The sequence below is a fragment of the Amia ocellicauda genome, chromosome 17, assembly GCF_036373705.1.
Source record: "Amia ocellicauda isolate fAmiCal2 chromosome 17, fAmiCal2.hap1, whole genome shotgun sequence".
NCBI classification, from domain to species: domain Eukaryota; kingdom Metazoa; phylum Chordata; class Actinopteri; order Amiiformes; family Amiidae; genus Amia; species Amia ocellicauda.
In genome coordinates, this window is record NC_089866.1 from 4956194 (window position 1) to 4970071 (window position 13878).

Below are 13878 nucleotides of genomic sequence, written 5' to 3' on the forward strand. Positions count from 1 at the left end.
ATCAGTGGGACAGACCTTCCATGTGAAAAAGAAGGCATCTCCATTTTCTAACACTTTCCGTTGTTTTGATCATCCGTGGGTTAACTGCCTGGGAGAAACATACAGGCAAATATGTTTTTAAAAACAAACAAACAAAAAGCAATTAGGAAGTCTGCAAACAGACTGGGAGAACATAAGAATACCTTCTGTGGATGCATATTGATCTTTTGAACATCTCCTGTATGCCTGTGAAAAAATATTTGAGACGAAAGGAAACGGAACAAAACAACTTTGGGCTGTAAATGAATGTTCAATTCGTTAATGCATGCCGGGTCATTCGTATACACCATTCTCTGCTGCTTGGGTTTTGTCTTTCAAATTGAACAAGGTTTTAGCCCTCGAATTGCTCTTAACCACACACTGGGAGACTCTATTGGAGAGGGGTTTCTTGAGAAGATCTAGTTGAACAAACTGGGGTAAACACGCACTTCCAGCAGAGCCTTTCCACAGCTGATTGTGAGAGGGGCATGTTACTCTGCAGCTGCTGCAATGCTGAAATCCTTGGGAAGCGAACAAGAGTCCCGCTGCGTTGCCGTTTGATCCTCGTCAGGTTTAACGAGCTGCAGGTTCTTATGTAACTCAATGCGTGGAATTCCAAGCGGGCTTCTGAAACATCTGCATGCATGTTGAAGTGTATAATAAATATTTTCACTGTTCCAGTTTCCTCGCTGCGCTTAGGGCTCTTTCCACCGGACGCGGATCAGAAACGTAAGCGACGGCAGTCTGATTTGATTCCCTGTCCCTCCCGACACCATCTGTCATTATATTTAACCTGGAGGTTAAATGCTGGAACAGTCTGTAATAATGGAAAATGACAGACGCGGCAACAGATGATATGATGTGCAGCAGGTGAAACATTCAATAAAAGGGGAGAAACAGGCTGGTGAGGCAAACCTTTGAAAAAGAGTCGCCCTCGTTTGCTACCAGCATTAGCTCTTGCCCTCGGGATCTGTAAGAACTTTATAGATTTACATTTCTATATATTTCCTAATGATTGAATGAAAACCAAAGTTCAAAATCTCTGGTCTTTGGCATTAGGAAGGAGGTGAGCTCTCGTAAGGTTTAAGTAGCTCCACTCCACAAGGTCACGCTTCAGTATCGGTCCCCGTTCATAAGCATGCGTGACCATGCGTGTTCTACAGCAACAACGCCCAGCTGTGCAGCGACACGAGCGCGTGATCAATCGTCGCGCTACTTTACTAGTGTGAGCCCGACTGCAGTGCTTTCAGGACCGCGTACCTTTTCCAGTCTCGTGCTTTTATGACTCTTATTGTTTACGGTGTCTTGTTTTAGCATGATGCGCTCCTCCGCACAGTGAACGATGTGTTTGAAAAGACCCGGATTCCTCTCGCGTTGCTGTCATTTCGCCCTGTAAACCCCGTGAATCTGCCCCAGTGTCGGCGCAGCGATCGCCACCGTCTCTATGACTGTTTAAAGATCTGAATGAATTACCCAGCGATGAACTGCATGAACACTTCTTGTTTTTATTTTACTTTCTTTATGGAAACGATTTAATAGGTAGAATTGGATACTCTTTCGAGAGGTTAGGGGGGTTGGTTTGTATTTGATAGCCTAGCCTGTTGCTTTGTCGAATGACTGATATGCCCTGTGGCTCCTCTACACTGACGAAATCCCCGGAGAGCTTCGCTGTGGAGATCTTCCCCGCGGCTCCCTTTACCAGCTGCTCTGACAATAGCAACTTGGTCCTAATTGTTTATGACCGTCCTGCGAGGCTGGAGACTCGGAGAGAAGCAGGCATCCCTTTCCACACAGATGGGACATGCTTGGGAATGTCAGTTTGTGTCGGATTCCCAATCATAAGCTTCCTAGCTGGTTCATCTATATTTTCACCCTGGCACAGTCGATAAAGCAGACCTACAGCTCACAACATAGGCCTAGACATCTGCATGGCCTCCGTTTTTGCTCAGATCCCACGTCTCGGTCTTGCCTTGTATTTCACACAGACGAAAGGTCTGTTTTGTGAGAGAAAGTTGTGCCGATAGCACACTAGAAATTTTATCGACCGGGAGCGGGTTTGTGGCCGTAGTGTTCGGAGCGGGTAATGAAATCAAGATAGAGAGAGAATGTTCAGGAGACATAAAAGGGATTAAGCGATTATCCACGCTTGTGTGTTTCTTTAATCGACCACAATCTGCCTCCCCTTCCCGCGCGCATTTGCATGGATCACGATGCTCGGCGTGTACCGGGGAGCTGTTCGTGCGTTTATTTATATTTTGCCTTCAGAACTGTGGAGCTGTGAAGGAAACATTGAGAGCCTGGAGGAGATTCTGCTCCTGATGTCCCTCTTTTGATGTTGCGAAGATGTTTTAAGTAATACAAATTCCCCGCTTCACTGCTGCACATGCGACTGAAGTTCGCCTGCAGCCACGATCATCAATCCTGACGGCCACCTGTGAACCGGAGTGGGCGGGATCTGAGGAGCGCGAGAGCACGGATGATGTAGAAAAGGACGCTGCCTCACGGGAACACGGGAAGCAGTTTGTGGTGGGCATCAGTTAACCAGGGTTTGTCTGCAGTTTGCAAGCTCTAAAACTGGGACAAGAACATATTTCAACTATAAATAAAACCGTGTTGAACAAAACGAGTCACGCTTGTCCGCGGGCGTAGGTTTGGTTTCAGAATTGGGGGGGACGTGCATTCGCGTCCGCGTGTTGTTGAGGGCGGGGGGCGTAGTTGTCGAGGAAAGGAAAATGAAGTGAGTGGAAATAATTACCGGTCAAAATCTAAATTAAAAAAACAAACCAAAACATAACAAACCATTCATGTCAGAAGTTAAGATATTGGCTTTCAATTTTTCACTTCGTACTCTGGGTTCCCTGTGAAAGAGGTTTCTCTCTCTCTCTCTCCCTCTTCTTGGTGATTCAGGAACTTCTCAATCGAGGGCATTTCAGGGGATCAGTTTGTCACTATCCATTGATTTCCACTGTGGTGCCATTTAAAACCATGTCTACTATGAACCAGAGATGACACGCTCTCTGCCAATCTAATGGTCTTTCTCTGCAGACAACCAAACACAAAACGGCACAAGAAATCTAAAGAAGTCTGAGAGACCCCAGTTGTATCCCTGCAGTCCCATTGCCTGCCCTGGCTAGTGCTTTCTACACAATCTGGCAGATGTTTCCCCAGATTTTATGTAAGCAAACTCAAAATGTTGGAAGTTGCAACATCTTCAAGGGAAAGCTTGAGGGTGAGATGAAAACAGTGCATTGATTTTTTTTTTTTTTTTTCCTCTCCTGGATTGTGTAACTGTTCAACATTTTCCGTCCTGTTACTGGACTGTGGAAGTTAAATCTGTGCTGCTCTCTAGGACAGTTCAGCACAAAGGAGAGAGAGTAATAGAAAAGGCAATGGTGCCAGAGTTGGTGAAGCGTTTCCCAGAATGTACGGTGGCTTTTTTTTTTTTCCTCCACACAACCTCCAGTTGGACTGTGACTTGTGGCGCGGGTCTCTCTACAGTCTTTTATTACTCAGCTGTGTCACTCAGTGAAAATAATCAAGACACTCTAGACAGGCTGTTGCTATTTTCGATCTTACAATCTGAATCATCCACATCGACCTCCTACCAGGCTGGCATTTTGATTTAGATTTTTTTTTATTGTGGCTTCTTGAACACAGAAGCAGAAAATCTCTTGGTTCTACCTGCTCTAATGATAAAGTGATTCATTTGTAAAGGACGGGACCAGCAGCACAGTGTCTTTTGATATGATTATACACTTGCGTAGGGAAGACGGGAAGAGCTGTACTTTTAATACTGGACAATATCGAATTTCCTTGACAATGCATACAGGCTTATGAGACTAGAGATCCGTTGAAAGGGTGTCCTGATTATAAGAAGGTGGCGATTATGAATATTTTTAAATTGTATTTGAGTGAAGTATAAGTGGAAAGCTCCATGGGGTGTTTTTTTTTTTTTTGGTTAAGTGCAGAATTTATTTCGATCCTCAAATGAACTGCGTTAAAGCGAAGAGAAAAATAATTCGCTTCTGATTTGCCATTTCAGTATCGTCTCTGGCTGGATGTTGACCTTTCATATTTTAATTGCTCTCGCAAAAGAGAGAAGGTTGTTCTGTAGAAATAAAGCCCTTCGAACTGTCCTATGAATACATCCAAATAAAAGGCAGACCTGGATCGTAATCCATTAAGTGGGTGTAATTTACATTTCTTTACTGTTATATGCCAGAGTATTGTTTTCTCTTCATTCTTGCACAAATGATAAAACCCTGCTACACCTTACATTTCCAAGTCCTCCAGCTGGTATCCAGATCTCCAAAATGTCAGCAGTCGCGCGTATGTATGTGTATGTCATGCACAATGAAATGGACATTAAATGTTTTTATGGAAATGAGGAAGAGATTAACTCTTTTTATAGACACTGGGGTGTAGGTGCGACTCGTTTAACAGACACATTTATCCAGCGTAACCTACAGAGACTCGCATCAGAACCGCTTTTATTTCTGATGGCGAGGCGGTGGCGGAGTCGGGGCGGCCACAGGACGTGTTGATTTTAACAACTTGTAATTCCTATTATTAAGGCAACAGTGCCAGGAAGTTGCAATTGTCAGACTGTTCACTGTTTTCATTTTTAGTGCTCCTTTTCCAAGAGGCAGACTGACAATCACGCTCGAGTGATTCCAGTGCTGATAATAAGGTACGGGGCTCGTGTTTGGCGCTAACCGTTAAGGGAGTCAGTCGCCTCTTCTCTTCCTGAAATTTAGAGTTGCTTAGCAACAGGTTTGCTTGCTAATATGATCTAAAGCATCTCCGCTACGAAGTGAGCCGAGCCCAAATGTGCCGGAGCGGAGCTGGCCAGACAGACAGGCAGGCAGACAGGCAGTGTTTGGTGGCGGCCCGCTGGCATCTGTCTGTCCATCTGTCTTTGCCAGGTGTTTCGGCATGCCTGTGGAAGGAGCTTGGAGGAGCTGCCAGTCTGTGTAATAATATAGCGGCTCTCGTGAATAATGCATGACCGTCCGCTCTCTGGCCTTGTCAGTATCTGTTCGTACTTCTAAGTGAAACACTGTGAGACGTTGCCATTCATTCATGCAAAACTAAGTATATAAGAGTCCCCCGTCGCCCCCTTTGTTAGTTTTCCTCTGAAATAAACTGCCTTGAATCATTAACTAAAAAAACAACAAGTGATTGTGAATGAACATTAGTTTTCATTCTGTCAGACTTGGCGACATATTCCGCAACCATGGAACATCTAGTGATAGTGTACAATGATTCTCACACACTGAAGGCACAATTGTGCATCTGCTCTGCTGGCATGCTTGATCACTCTGACATCATCCTATCTTACCATGCCAATGCACACGCCTTCCAAGATGTGTCCGGGGGAACCACATTAGTGTTACACATCTGTAGGGCACATTGGCTAAGAATTTGCATGTAGCGCCGCTCTTTCCACCCCGTAACACCGATTTTAGCTGGAGCAATTTGCTGGACCTAGAAGAGCAACAACTTCATTGGAAGCCAAGAAAGATGAACGCTGGACCGGATGGAAAAATCTGCTGTTGGAATCTTCTTTCCGACGGCTTCTCTTTGAAAGGGTTGAATACGATTGTATAGCCTCGCACTTCTGTAGAGAGTGTACCTTCTCTGTCACGCAGTGGAATGTAAACGATCTTGTCGATGGGGCTATTCATTTAAACGCATACCGTCCAATTTGTCTCGCATACATCATCGCAAAGCCAATTTCTTTACATTGGTGTTGTTCCCTGGCTGCAGTGTCCCTCAACAACAACATGCAGTTTCATGGTAACTTGGCTTTTATGTGCAAATTGCTTTATTGACCAGGCACTAACGAGACAAATTCTGATTGATTGAAACCTTTGAAAAGCTTTGGACTCCATCCCCTGGCTCAATCCGTGCTTAGTTATCAATTCTTAGTTAGCTATTGGAGGTTTAAGCATGCTTTATTGACTTGTAGGTTTTCCAATTAGAGGATCGTGGGTAATTGGACCCTGATCCTGGTTGTGATTCCTGAGCAGAGACCACCGCTCATATATTGTTTTTATTAGATGAATGAACTTATTCTTTTGATTTTGAGTTCAGCCTTTCAGAAAGCCTGATGGACAGGACTGAACATGATCAGGTTGAACTGAAGGAAAAAGATGCAAAAGCTGTTGTCTTGGTTTAGAGATAGGGATATTATACCTGGCTGGTGCATACCTATGGGAAATCCCTCTGTGCTTCTTGTACACTCACTGGCTGCGGCATTAAAAAGCCCAGTATCAACCCAACTTGTGTCTTTTGACAGCCAACATACAGTCCCTTCTGTCTGCAAATCGGACGTTCTTCAAAAGAATTTCCCCACCTTTCGGCGCATGTACGCAGTGTGATGGCACTAATCCCAAGGCAAAGGGAAGGATGCTGCGCTGATCCGGGAGCGCGAGAAGAGCGTCTAATCCAGCCCTGGCAGACGAGTAGAGCCCGGAGCAACTTCAAAGGCAGCACGGACGGCCGGGCCGTGGAATTAGCGCCACCACCCGCTGCGCCGTCACAGCGGCTGAGACTGGCAGGGAGCGTCGCCGGGGCCCGCCCCGCGCTGAAAAACGCAGAATTAGCCGTTTTATTTGCAGCTACACGTTTCAGCCAACCTCGCGATTTGTAATAATCACTTTAGAACTCATAACAGAAAAATCACTGGGAGAAAGCATGAGAGCCTTTTCAGCCGTTTGCATCAGATATCTATTTTGTGTTAGATTGCACGGTTGGGAGCTCGTGAAGTAAACCCCGTGGTTCAATACAGAATTCACTTCGGGTTAGCACTTTAATCGTTCTCTATAGATTCCTTTGGCTCTGTTCTGAAACGACTTGCTAATGTGTATTGATTTGGACTTTAATAGTGGTATAGTGGTTATCCTCACAGTCTGCCATCCTGCTGCTTCATGATTTAAACTCGATCTTTGTAAAACAATGCCCAGTTCAGTTTGACGATGACCATTTTTTTAAACGGTCTAAAGGCGCATCATATGTATTTGTTAACAAAGTGTCAGTAAATGTAATCATTTACATGGTGCGATGAGAAGTACAGTAGCTCCCGTAAAATGGTGATACCATTTTCGTCTGTCTGACTCCAGCAGGTTCGTTAAGATGGGACTCTGATAAACGGGAACAGCTGTTTTCAGCGGAAAGATTGCATTGTGTTGCCTGGATGAGTCTTGATGGCTGATCTACAGCTCTCTGTTCAGAGGAACAGGGCTCCGTGCATCGAGGGAGGCGAGAGTGTGCGCGCGGGGAATGCTTATGATGAACAGCAATGCAATAACAAGAATGAAAAACCATCTCATGCAGAACCAACTCGTCTTTCTTGTCTGGAGAGCAAATTTAGCATCACTAATGATGGCCTCTCGTTAGGCGGAGTAAGATTTATGTACAGGGTTTGTTTATTTATCCGTCTGTCTGTCCTGGTTGGGGGCAGATAACCTGTGAAGAAGAATAATCTGTGACTCAGACCCTGGATGGGAGTTGTTGCTTGGTTGCCCTACATTAAAACCTCGCGTTACGTGCTGCAATACACAAACAAACGCATATTAACAGGTGCCAAGTAGCCCCTTCAGTTTCTGTGGCCGCCACCCTCTCTGTACAGATGCAACAGAATAATTATAGAGAACAAATGAGTGGAAAGGGCTCAGCGCCTCACTGCCGCACCGTCTTCAAAAGGCAGTTTGTATTTGGTTTCCTGTGCTGTTTCTCGAGCAGATCGCTTCCCTGAAGAACAGTGAAAAAAACAAAAAGGGAAAACTATAACAGATTAATGAATGCAGCTTGACCTCTAGCAAAAACCTGGAATGATACCACTGGGGGCCCCGTGCCAGCATCTGCCCCGGTTATAAATGTGTTTGCATTTTGTTTTACGTTTCTGAATTGTCAGTTTATTGAACCGTGGGCTCTGAGCAAGCAATTAATGGAACCGTTTACATATTATCATTTCGGGGAAAAGCAAGAAAGACTGAGGCCAAGAGAGCGTCGCCTGCTGCATTCGTCTCTAGTTATCGACTACAGGCTTGCATTTGTTAATGCGAGTAACTGGGCTGAAAATATGCCCTGGTGTGGACGGTGAGATTGCAGTTCAAACCGCAGATTTATTGTTAAAGTCACCAGTGTTGGTTTAAGTGGGTTTCAAGTTACCTCTTCATAAAGCTGCGGTGGTTACTGGATCAAATAGCATAAGTTGCGTGCTGCACTGCGGGCTGAATCGGTCTTTTTGTATCTGCCACATGAGAGATGTTACATGTTATATAAATATAAGGCTTCATTCTCTTGTGGTTTCTGAATGCAGAGGCTTTACGCAAGTGTCTGCGCCAGAGAAAGAGGCTTTTGTACGGGCTGCGTTTCACATAAGGAGGGGTGTGCCATTAATTACTGTGATGATCGTCTGCGTGTATTTGTTTGTTTAGGCACATGCTGTTCCCAAGTTGCACTTCTTCGTAAATCTTTGTGTACCATCCTTGTTCTGAATTCTAAGAGCCGAAGAGATGTTTGTTTGTGTGCGTTTGTTTCATCTGACTTTGCAGAAGCTTAATTGAATTTGCTTCAAGCTCTCGATGGTGTTTCAGATATCGGAACGCTGGTGATGTAAGGAAACATGCAGGAGTGACTTCAACCTCTTGCTGGGCTGAGACCTGGTGTTGTAGATAATCTCATCTCAGCCACAGAACAGGGACTTGAATTATGAAGCATATATGTGTTCTCGATTTTTCGTCTGACTTCGCTGTGTGTTTCTGGATTGCAGGTCGCTGGAAAGGAAACTGCAGAGACCCCTTCTGGCAAAGTCACGCACGCTTCCCAGCATCCCCCAGTCCCCCACTGTCGGCCGTGTGCACCACTCAGACCTAGTGGGCGGCAGTCAGGAGCTGGCACCCACCCGCAGAAAACCCGTCTTCAGCCCCACCCAGCCCAAGGGCTGCACACTGCCCTCTGCAGGTAAGGTCAATGATATCTTTGTGCGGCCCAACCACCGTGCCGTGGTACATAAATAAAGAATACTCTTCTCATTTATTTAAATTTGATCAGGTCCTAACAGAATTAAAAAGTGTGCCGCAACATATTTTAAGTCCATTGTTTTTAATCAATAAGTTACTTACCGTTGTTTTTTGACATTTGACATCTTCACGTCATACACGGATAGAAAAGTAATTTATTAACAGGTCACACTAGCCTTCATTTCTCAGAGTGCGCCGATGCCGATACCGTTATCTCAGTTTCCCAAGTCTGTAATCCACGCTGTTTTAAGTCATCAGGTTGCGGCTCCATCCATAATCCCATTTACCTAACGAGATGATAGTGCACCGTCCCTGCTGTGAGCGCCTCATTGAAGGGGATAAAAGCTTACGTTGGCCGAAAGAGAAGCCACCGGCAGATGTTCAGTCACAGCTGCACAGCGTGCTTTTGACATGAAGACGAGATGTCGGTCGCTCTGTGTTCAGGAAAACTCTGCAGAGATCCCGAGCTTCGATCAGATCAAAATCGGGCCCATTTTTTGTGTGGCAAATTTTAGCAAACTAATAAATGTGCGTGTGCGTGTGCGTGTGCGTGTGCATGCATATATATTAGGCAGTTTTGCAGGTATTGATAGTTTTGAGAAATATAGCAATCGGATGGCCATGTATCTATTAACGCTAGAGGTTGCCACAGTGGGATTTTGCTGTTCTAAGGAGCACCGAATAAGAGGAGAAAGTGAGAAACATCCCCATATCAGATTCACAGCAAATGTCCAGAGTTCAGAATGAAGTGAGAATCTAATCATGGACACCTTAAACCAGTGGAAATTCATCGATGTGGCCCTTGAGCGACGGCCTTCGGTCTCTCACCCCAGGCATGTGGATTTTAGCGGCAACTGTCTGGAAAATTACAAAGCAGAGCTCTTGTGAAGTGCCAGCCGGTCTGAATGGCAGAGCTGCTTTTGAATGCAGCGATCTGATTCATTTCAGCTTGGTATTTAACTCCCTTCTATTATTACTATTATTATTATTTTGTAATAGGATTTCTGCTCCAACATCGAATTCATTGACCTTCATTCAGCGGAGAAACAGTGCATTGTGCTTTATTATAACCAGAGAGCTTTTTAATTTTCAGTGACACTTTTTTTTGTGGTGTTGAAGAATATGGTGGGGGGGTGGGGGGTAGAAATCCAATTAAAGGAACCAGATGATGAGAGGTGTGCTTGACTGAGTGTCTCATTCACCGTAGCCACGGCTCAGAAGTGACTTCGGAGGTTTGGCAATGATTTATTGATAATGGCCAACATACCCAACCAGGAGAGGGCTTTCTTCATGGTTGAGCATCTTACCTAGCTTTGGAAATGCTATTTAGGGGCTCTCAATTGGGCACCCATTAAAGTACGAACTGACTCTTTGCATTCGAAGGCTATCGTGGCTGTACATAATGTTGGGCGCCATTTTGTTCTGGCTGTTGCAAAAATCTGAGATGGTTGTTCACCTGCGACTTGAGCGATCAGCACCTTGATGAATCTCCACTGAGTGTGTTGAGCAAGTCCAGAGAAGGTCGAGGTAGACAGAGAGGACATTTCATTGCGGCTTATGAGCGAGGAGAATGTGACTTTCAGCAGATTTATTAGTCAGTTCCTCCTCATCTGAGACGTGGATAGTTTACTTGTTCAACCAGTTGTAGGAAATTTGACAAGTAAACGCCTGGCTGCCTGGAGACGCAATGAAGAACCGAGTCCGGACGGTACACAGACCCTCCTTGCACATTCCCGGGGCTTGTCAGCTACATTATCGCCCCTGCGTCACATTCCCAACTTCCCTGGCGAATCTGACAACCGCGAGTGAGCTGTCAGCTGAGCCAGGGGTCACGGCACAATTTGGAGCCGATTTGTCATGTCTGTAGCCAACAAGGCAGCCAAGTGCTGTGGGTTTTGGTTTCCTCCAGAAAACCAGCAGACATCTAATCCTCCGAGTGAGCCTGGAGACGAAACACGGTCTCCTGGGGTATGACTAACAACAAACAACAATTTGAGTTTGGATATAATATCCTTAAAGAGTTCAAATCGGTTCAGGGTGTGTTGATGAGCCAAATGAAGATATCTTGGGGGAGGCGAAGGGGAGGGAGTACGTCTTTCATGAGAGCAGTGTTGTTTTGAAGAACTTTGAAGATTTTTTTGTTTTTAAATTCTTGATTTGAGAATTGATGCCAGAAAATGTGTTACTTTCAGGAATTCAGTAGCTTTGCTGATCAGTCAGTTATGACTTGTTTTCAGTGCTACTGGGAGTGAGTGTGGCGTCTTGGTCTGATTCCAGTGAACCACGGTCGATTTTGAAAGCAAACAAACAACAAAAAACGGCCAATTTCTGAAGGTATCATTTGGACTGAAAGAAATTGCTATGAACCGCTCACCCCATTACACCGTAAAATGGACACTCTCCGGTGTTTTTTCATTTCGACATCGCCTGGCAGCGTAACGAGCAAGGGTGGTGACCTTGAGATTCATTTTGAGATGTGAACAAAAGTTATTGTTTCAAATTGGCTGATAGTTACTCAAGGTAGTTTTGTTGTGATCATCCAGTTCATGATAAGTATCTGACCCCATAATGGAAACCACAGCACATCGGCCACAATAAGAAATCAGACTGCACTCTATGTGGCATTTGGACAAACAGAAATGGGTACAAATGTCAGCAAGAAGTCTTTATTTTAAACACCCCATAGCTACAGAGTGGACTTTCTGGAATTCGTGAATGAATACTTCACTAGGATCACAGGTACGCAGGCAGAGAGGGAGGACAAAGTTCTTGCATTGGAGATAAAACACGTGACTCAGTTATGAAATGCATCCAGAAGATGCACGCTGAATTAAAGTACGTTTCCTTATCTGTACTTTATGTGCAGCACAATGGATGTGAGTGGGCATAATTGCCAAAGACTTCCCCTTAAAGGACTTAACAGCTACTCAGAGCAGCGAGCTTCCATTCAGAGAAACCTGAGAGCTAAAAGCCCCGACCGCCTCCTTCAAAACCCCTCGCTCTCCGCTCCGCTTGATGGTCAATGTGAAAGCGACCCTATTTCCATCTCCCTGTCTTGTCCTTTCGGGAGAGGTTTTTATTTATTTATTTATTTATTTATTTATTCTTTACATTAAGAACGGCAAAATACATTGAAAGAGCCAGGAAAGAATTCATAACAAAACAGAAAACGAGGAGAAAAATGAAAAACAAATACTTCAGCAAAAGACATGTTGATTTTTAGGATAAAAATAAATAAATATAAGGAGCAATAAGTGCATTAAATGGACTGCTGGCATCTTGTCAGGCGTTGTTCTGTGGCTTAAAATACCCAAATCTGCCTGGAGCCTCGATTAGCCGCAGAACATCCCCAGCTTTCAAACACTGTTATCATCAGCACACAGCTCCAATTACCGGCACCATCAGCCCTGTCGACTTTAGGATCGTATCCACATTATGTAATTGTTAAAGTGAATGTCTAATGCTGTCGTAGAGAGCGGTGCCAGGGCGCTGCTCTGTGGGGTATGCAAATGTTGTTGCCCTTTTAATCTTATTTCAATTCACAATGCTGTATTTTTTTATTCGCAAAAAAAAAAAAAACGGTTCCTGGTTTCCACTGTAATGTTGCTGCCATTGTTGTTGGGAAACTCACACCCCAGTGTGCGTCAGGTCAGTGTTCAGCCTGTTCAGGAGCTCAGTTTATCGGTCAGCGCTGGTCAAATTGTCCCCGTTCCATTTCCGTTCCCTTCCAGTTCAACAATTATTCACATTTATTTAACGTTATTTGAAAGTTTCTCTCGTAAGAGTGTTACATAATCTGGGTTACTTCTCTTACATATGCAACAAAACTGCCTTTATATATCTATGCAGCACCGAATCCAGGCTTTTATTTCCGCGACTAAACGGCCCCTGAGCCGGTGCTTGGGGAGGCCATTAGTATTCACTCGCATATCTGGCTGATCCAGGTGGGATTTGTGTTTCACATTTCATTATTCAATTCTGTGTTTTGGGGTTTATTTTTCTGTGTGCTGTTTTCTTTCAATTGCTCAGGACTGGGAGAGTTGAATGCGTTGCCTGGCATTTGAAACACAGAGAACATTTATGAGACGTTTACCGGAGCCCGCTGTGGGCTGAAAAGGAATTTCAGATGATGTGAGACTTGAATCGGGCCGGGTGGTCAGCTAAGTTTGGCTTAAAGACCCAATGGGGGTGCGTCTCCATCCTGTGACGGAAAAGGAAACAGCGTTTTGACCCAGAAAGGTGAAAACGCACCAGCAGAAGATTAACCAATGTGGGGAAGCAATAAAAAAGGCAAACACAATGTTAGGGTATATTGTCAAAAGTGTAGAATTGAGAACAAGGGCAGTGATGTTCAGACTGTACAATGCACTAGTTAGAGCTCATCTGGATACTGTGGACAGTTCTGGGCTCCACACTTCAAGAAAGATATTGCTGCTCTAGAGGCAGTTCAGAGGAGAGCAACCAGACTTATTCCAGGTCTGAAGGGAAAGTCCTACTGAGAGACTGAGGACCTGAACCTTTTCACCCTGGAACAGAGGAGACTACGTGGGGACAATCTGAACAAACTCCCCAGCGATGTGGCTGAAGAGACAATTTGGGAACATTCAAAAACAGACTGGATAGGATCCTTGATCACTTAGTTATTAACGGACACCAAACGAGCACGATGGGGCAAATGGCCTCCTCACGATTGGAAACTTAACCATCCAGTCAGATGGTACAAAGTGGTCTGTGTCCTGAGCTCACCGCGTACAGATTTGAAATTAGCGTTCTGTCCGTCATTGTTTTTCTCCATCAGTGGCCGGGCCCCTCACCCGAAATCTGTGTGGCT

General features: G+C 44.8%; 1 protein-coding gene across 1 annotated transcript in view; it reads left to right on the forward strand.

Moving 5' to 3' along the window:
• ankfn1b (ankyrin repeat and fibronectin type III domain containing 1b) overlaps positions 1–13878 on the forward strand; it is a 163727-nt gene that overhangs the window by 34407 nt on the left and 115442 nt on the right. Inside the window, exon 3 of the mRNA XM_066689307.1 lies at positions 8798–8988. Within this exon, the coding sequence (XP_066545404.1) occupies positions 8798–8988 (191 nt within the window). The remainder of the gene's footprint in view (positions 1–8797; positions 8989–13878) is intronic.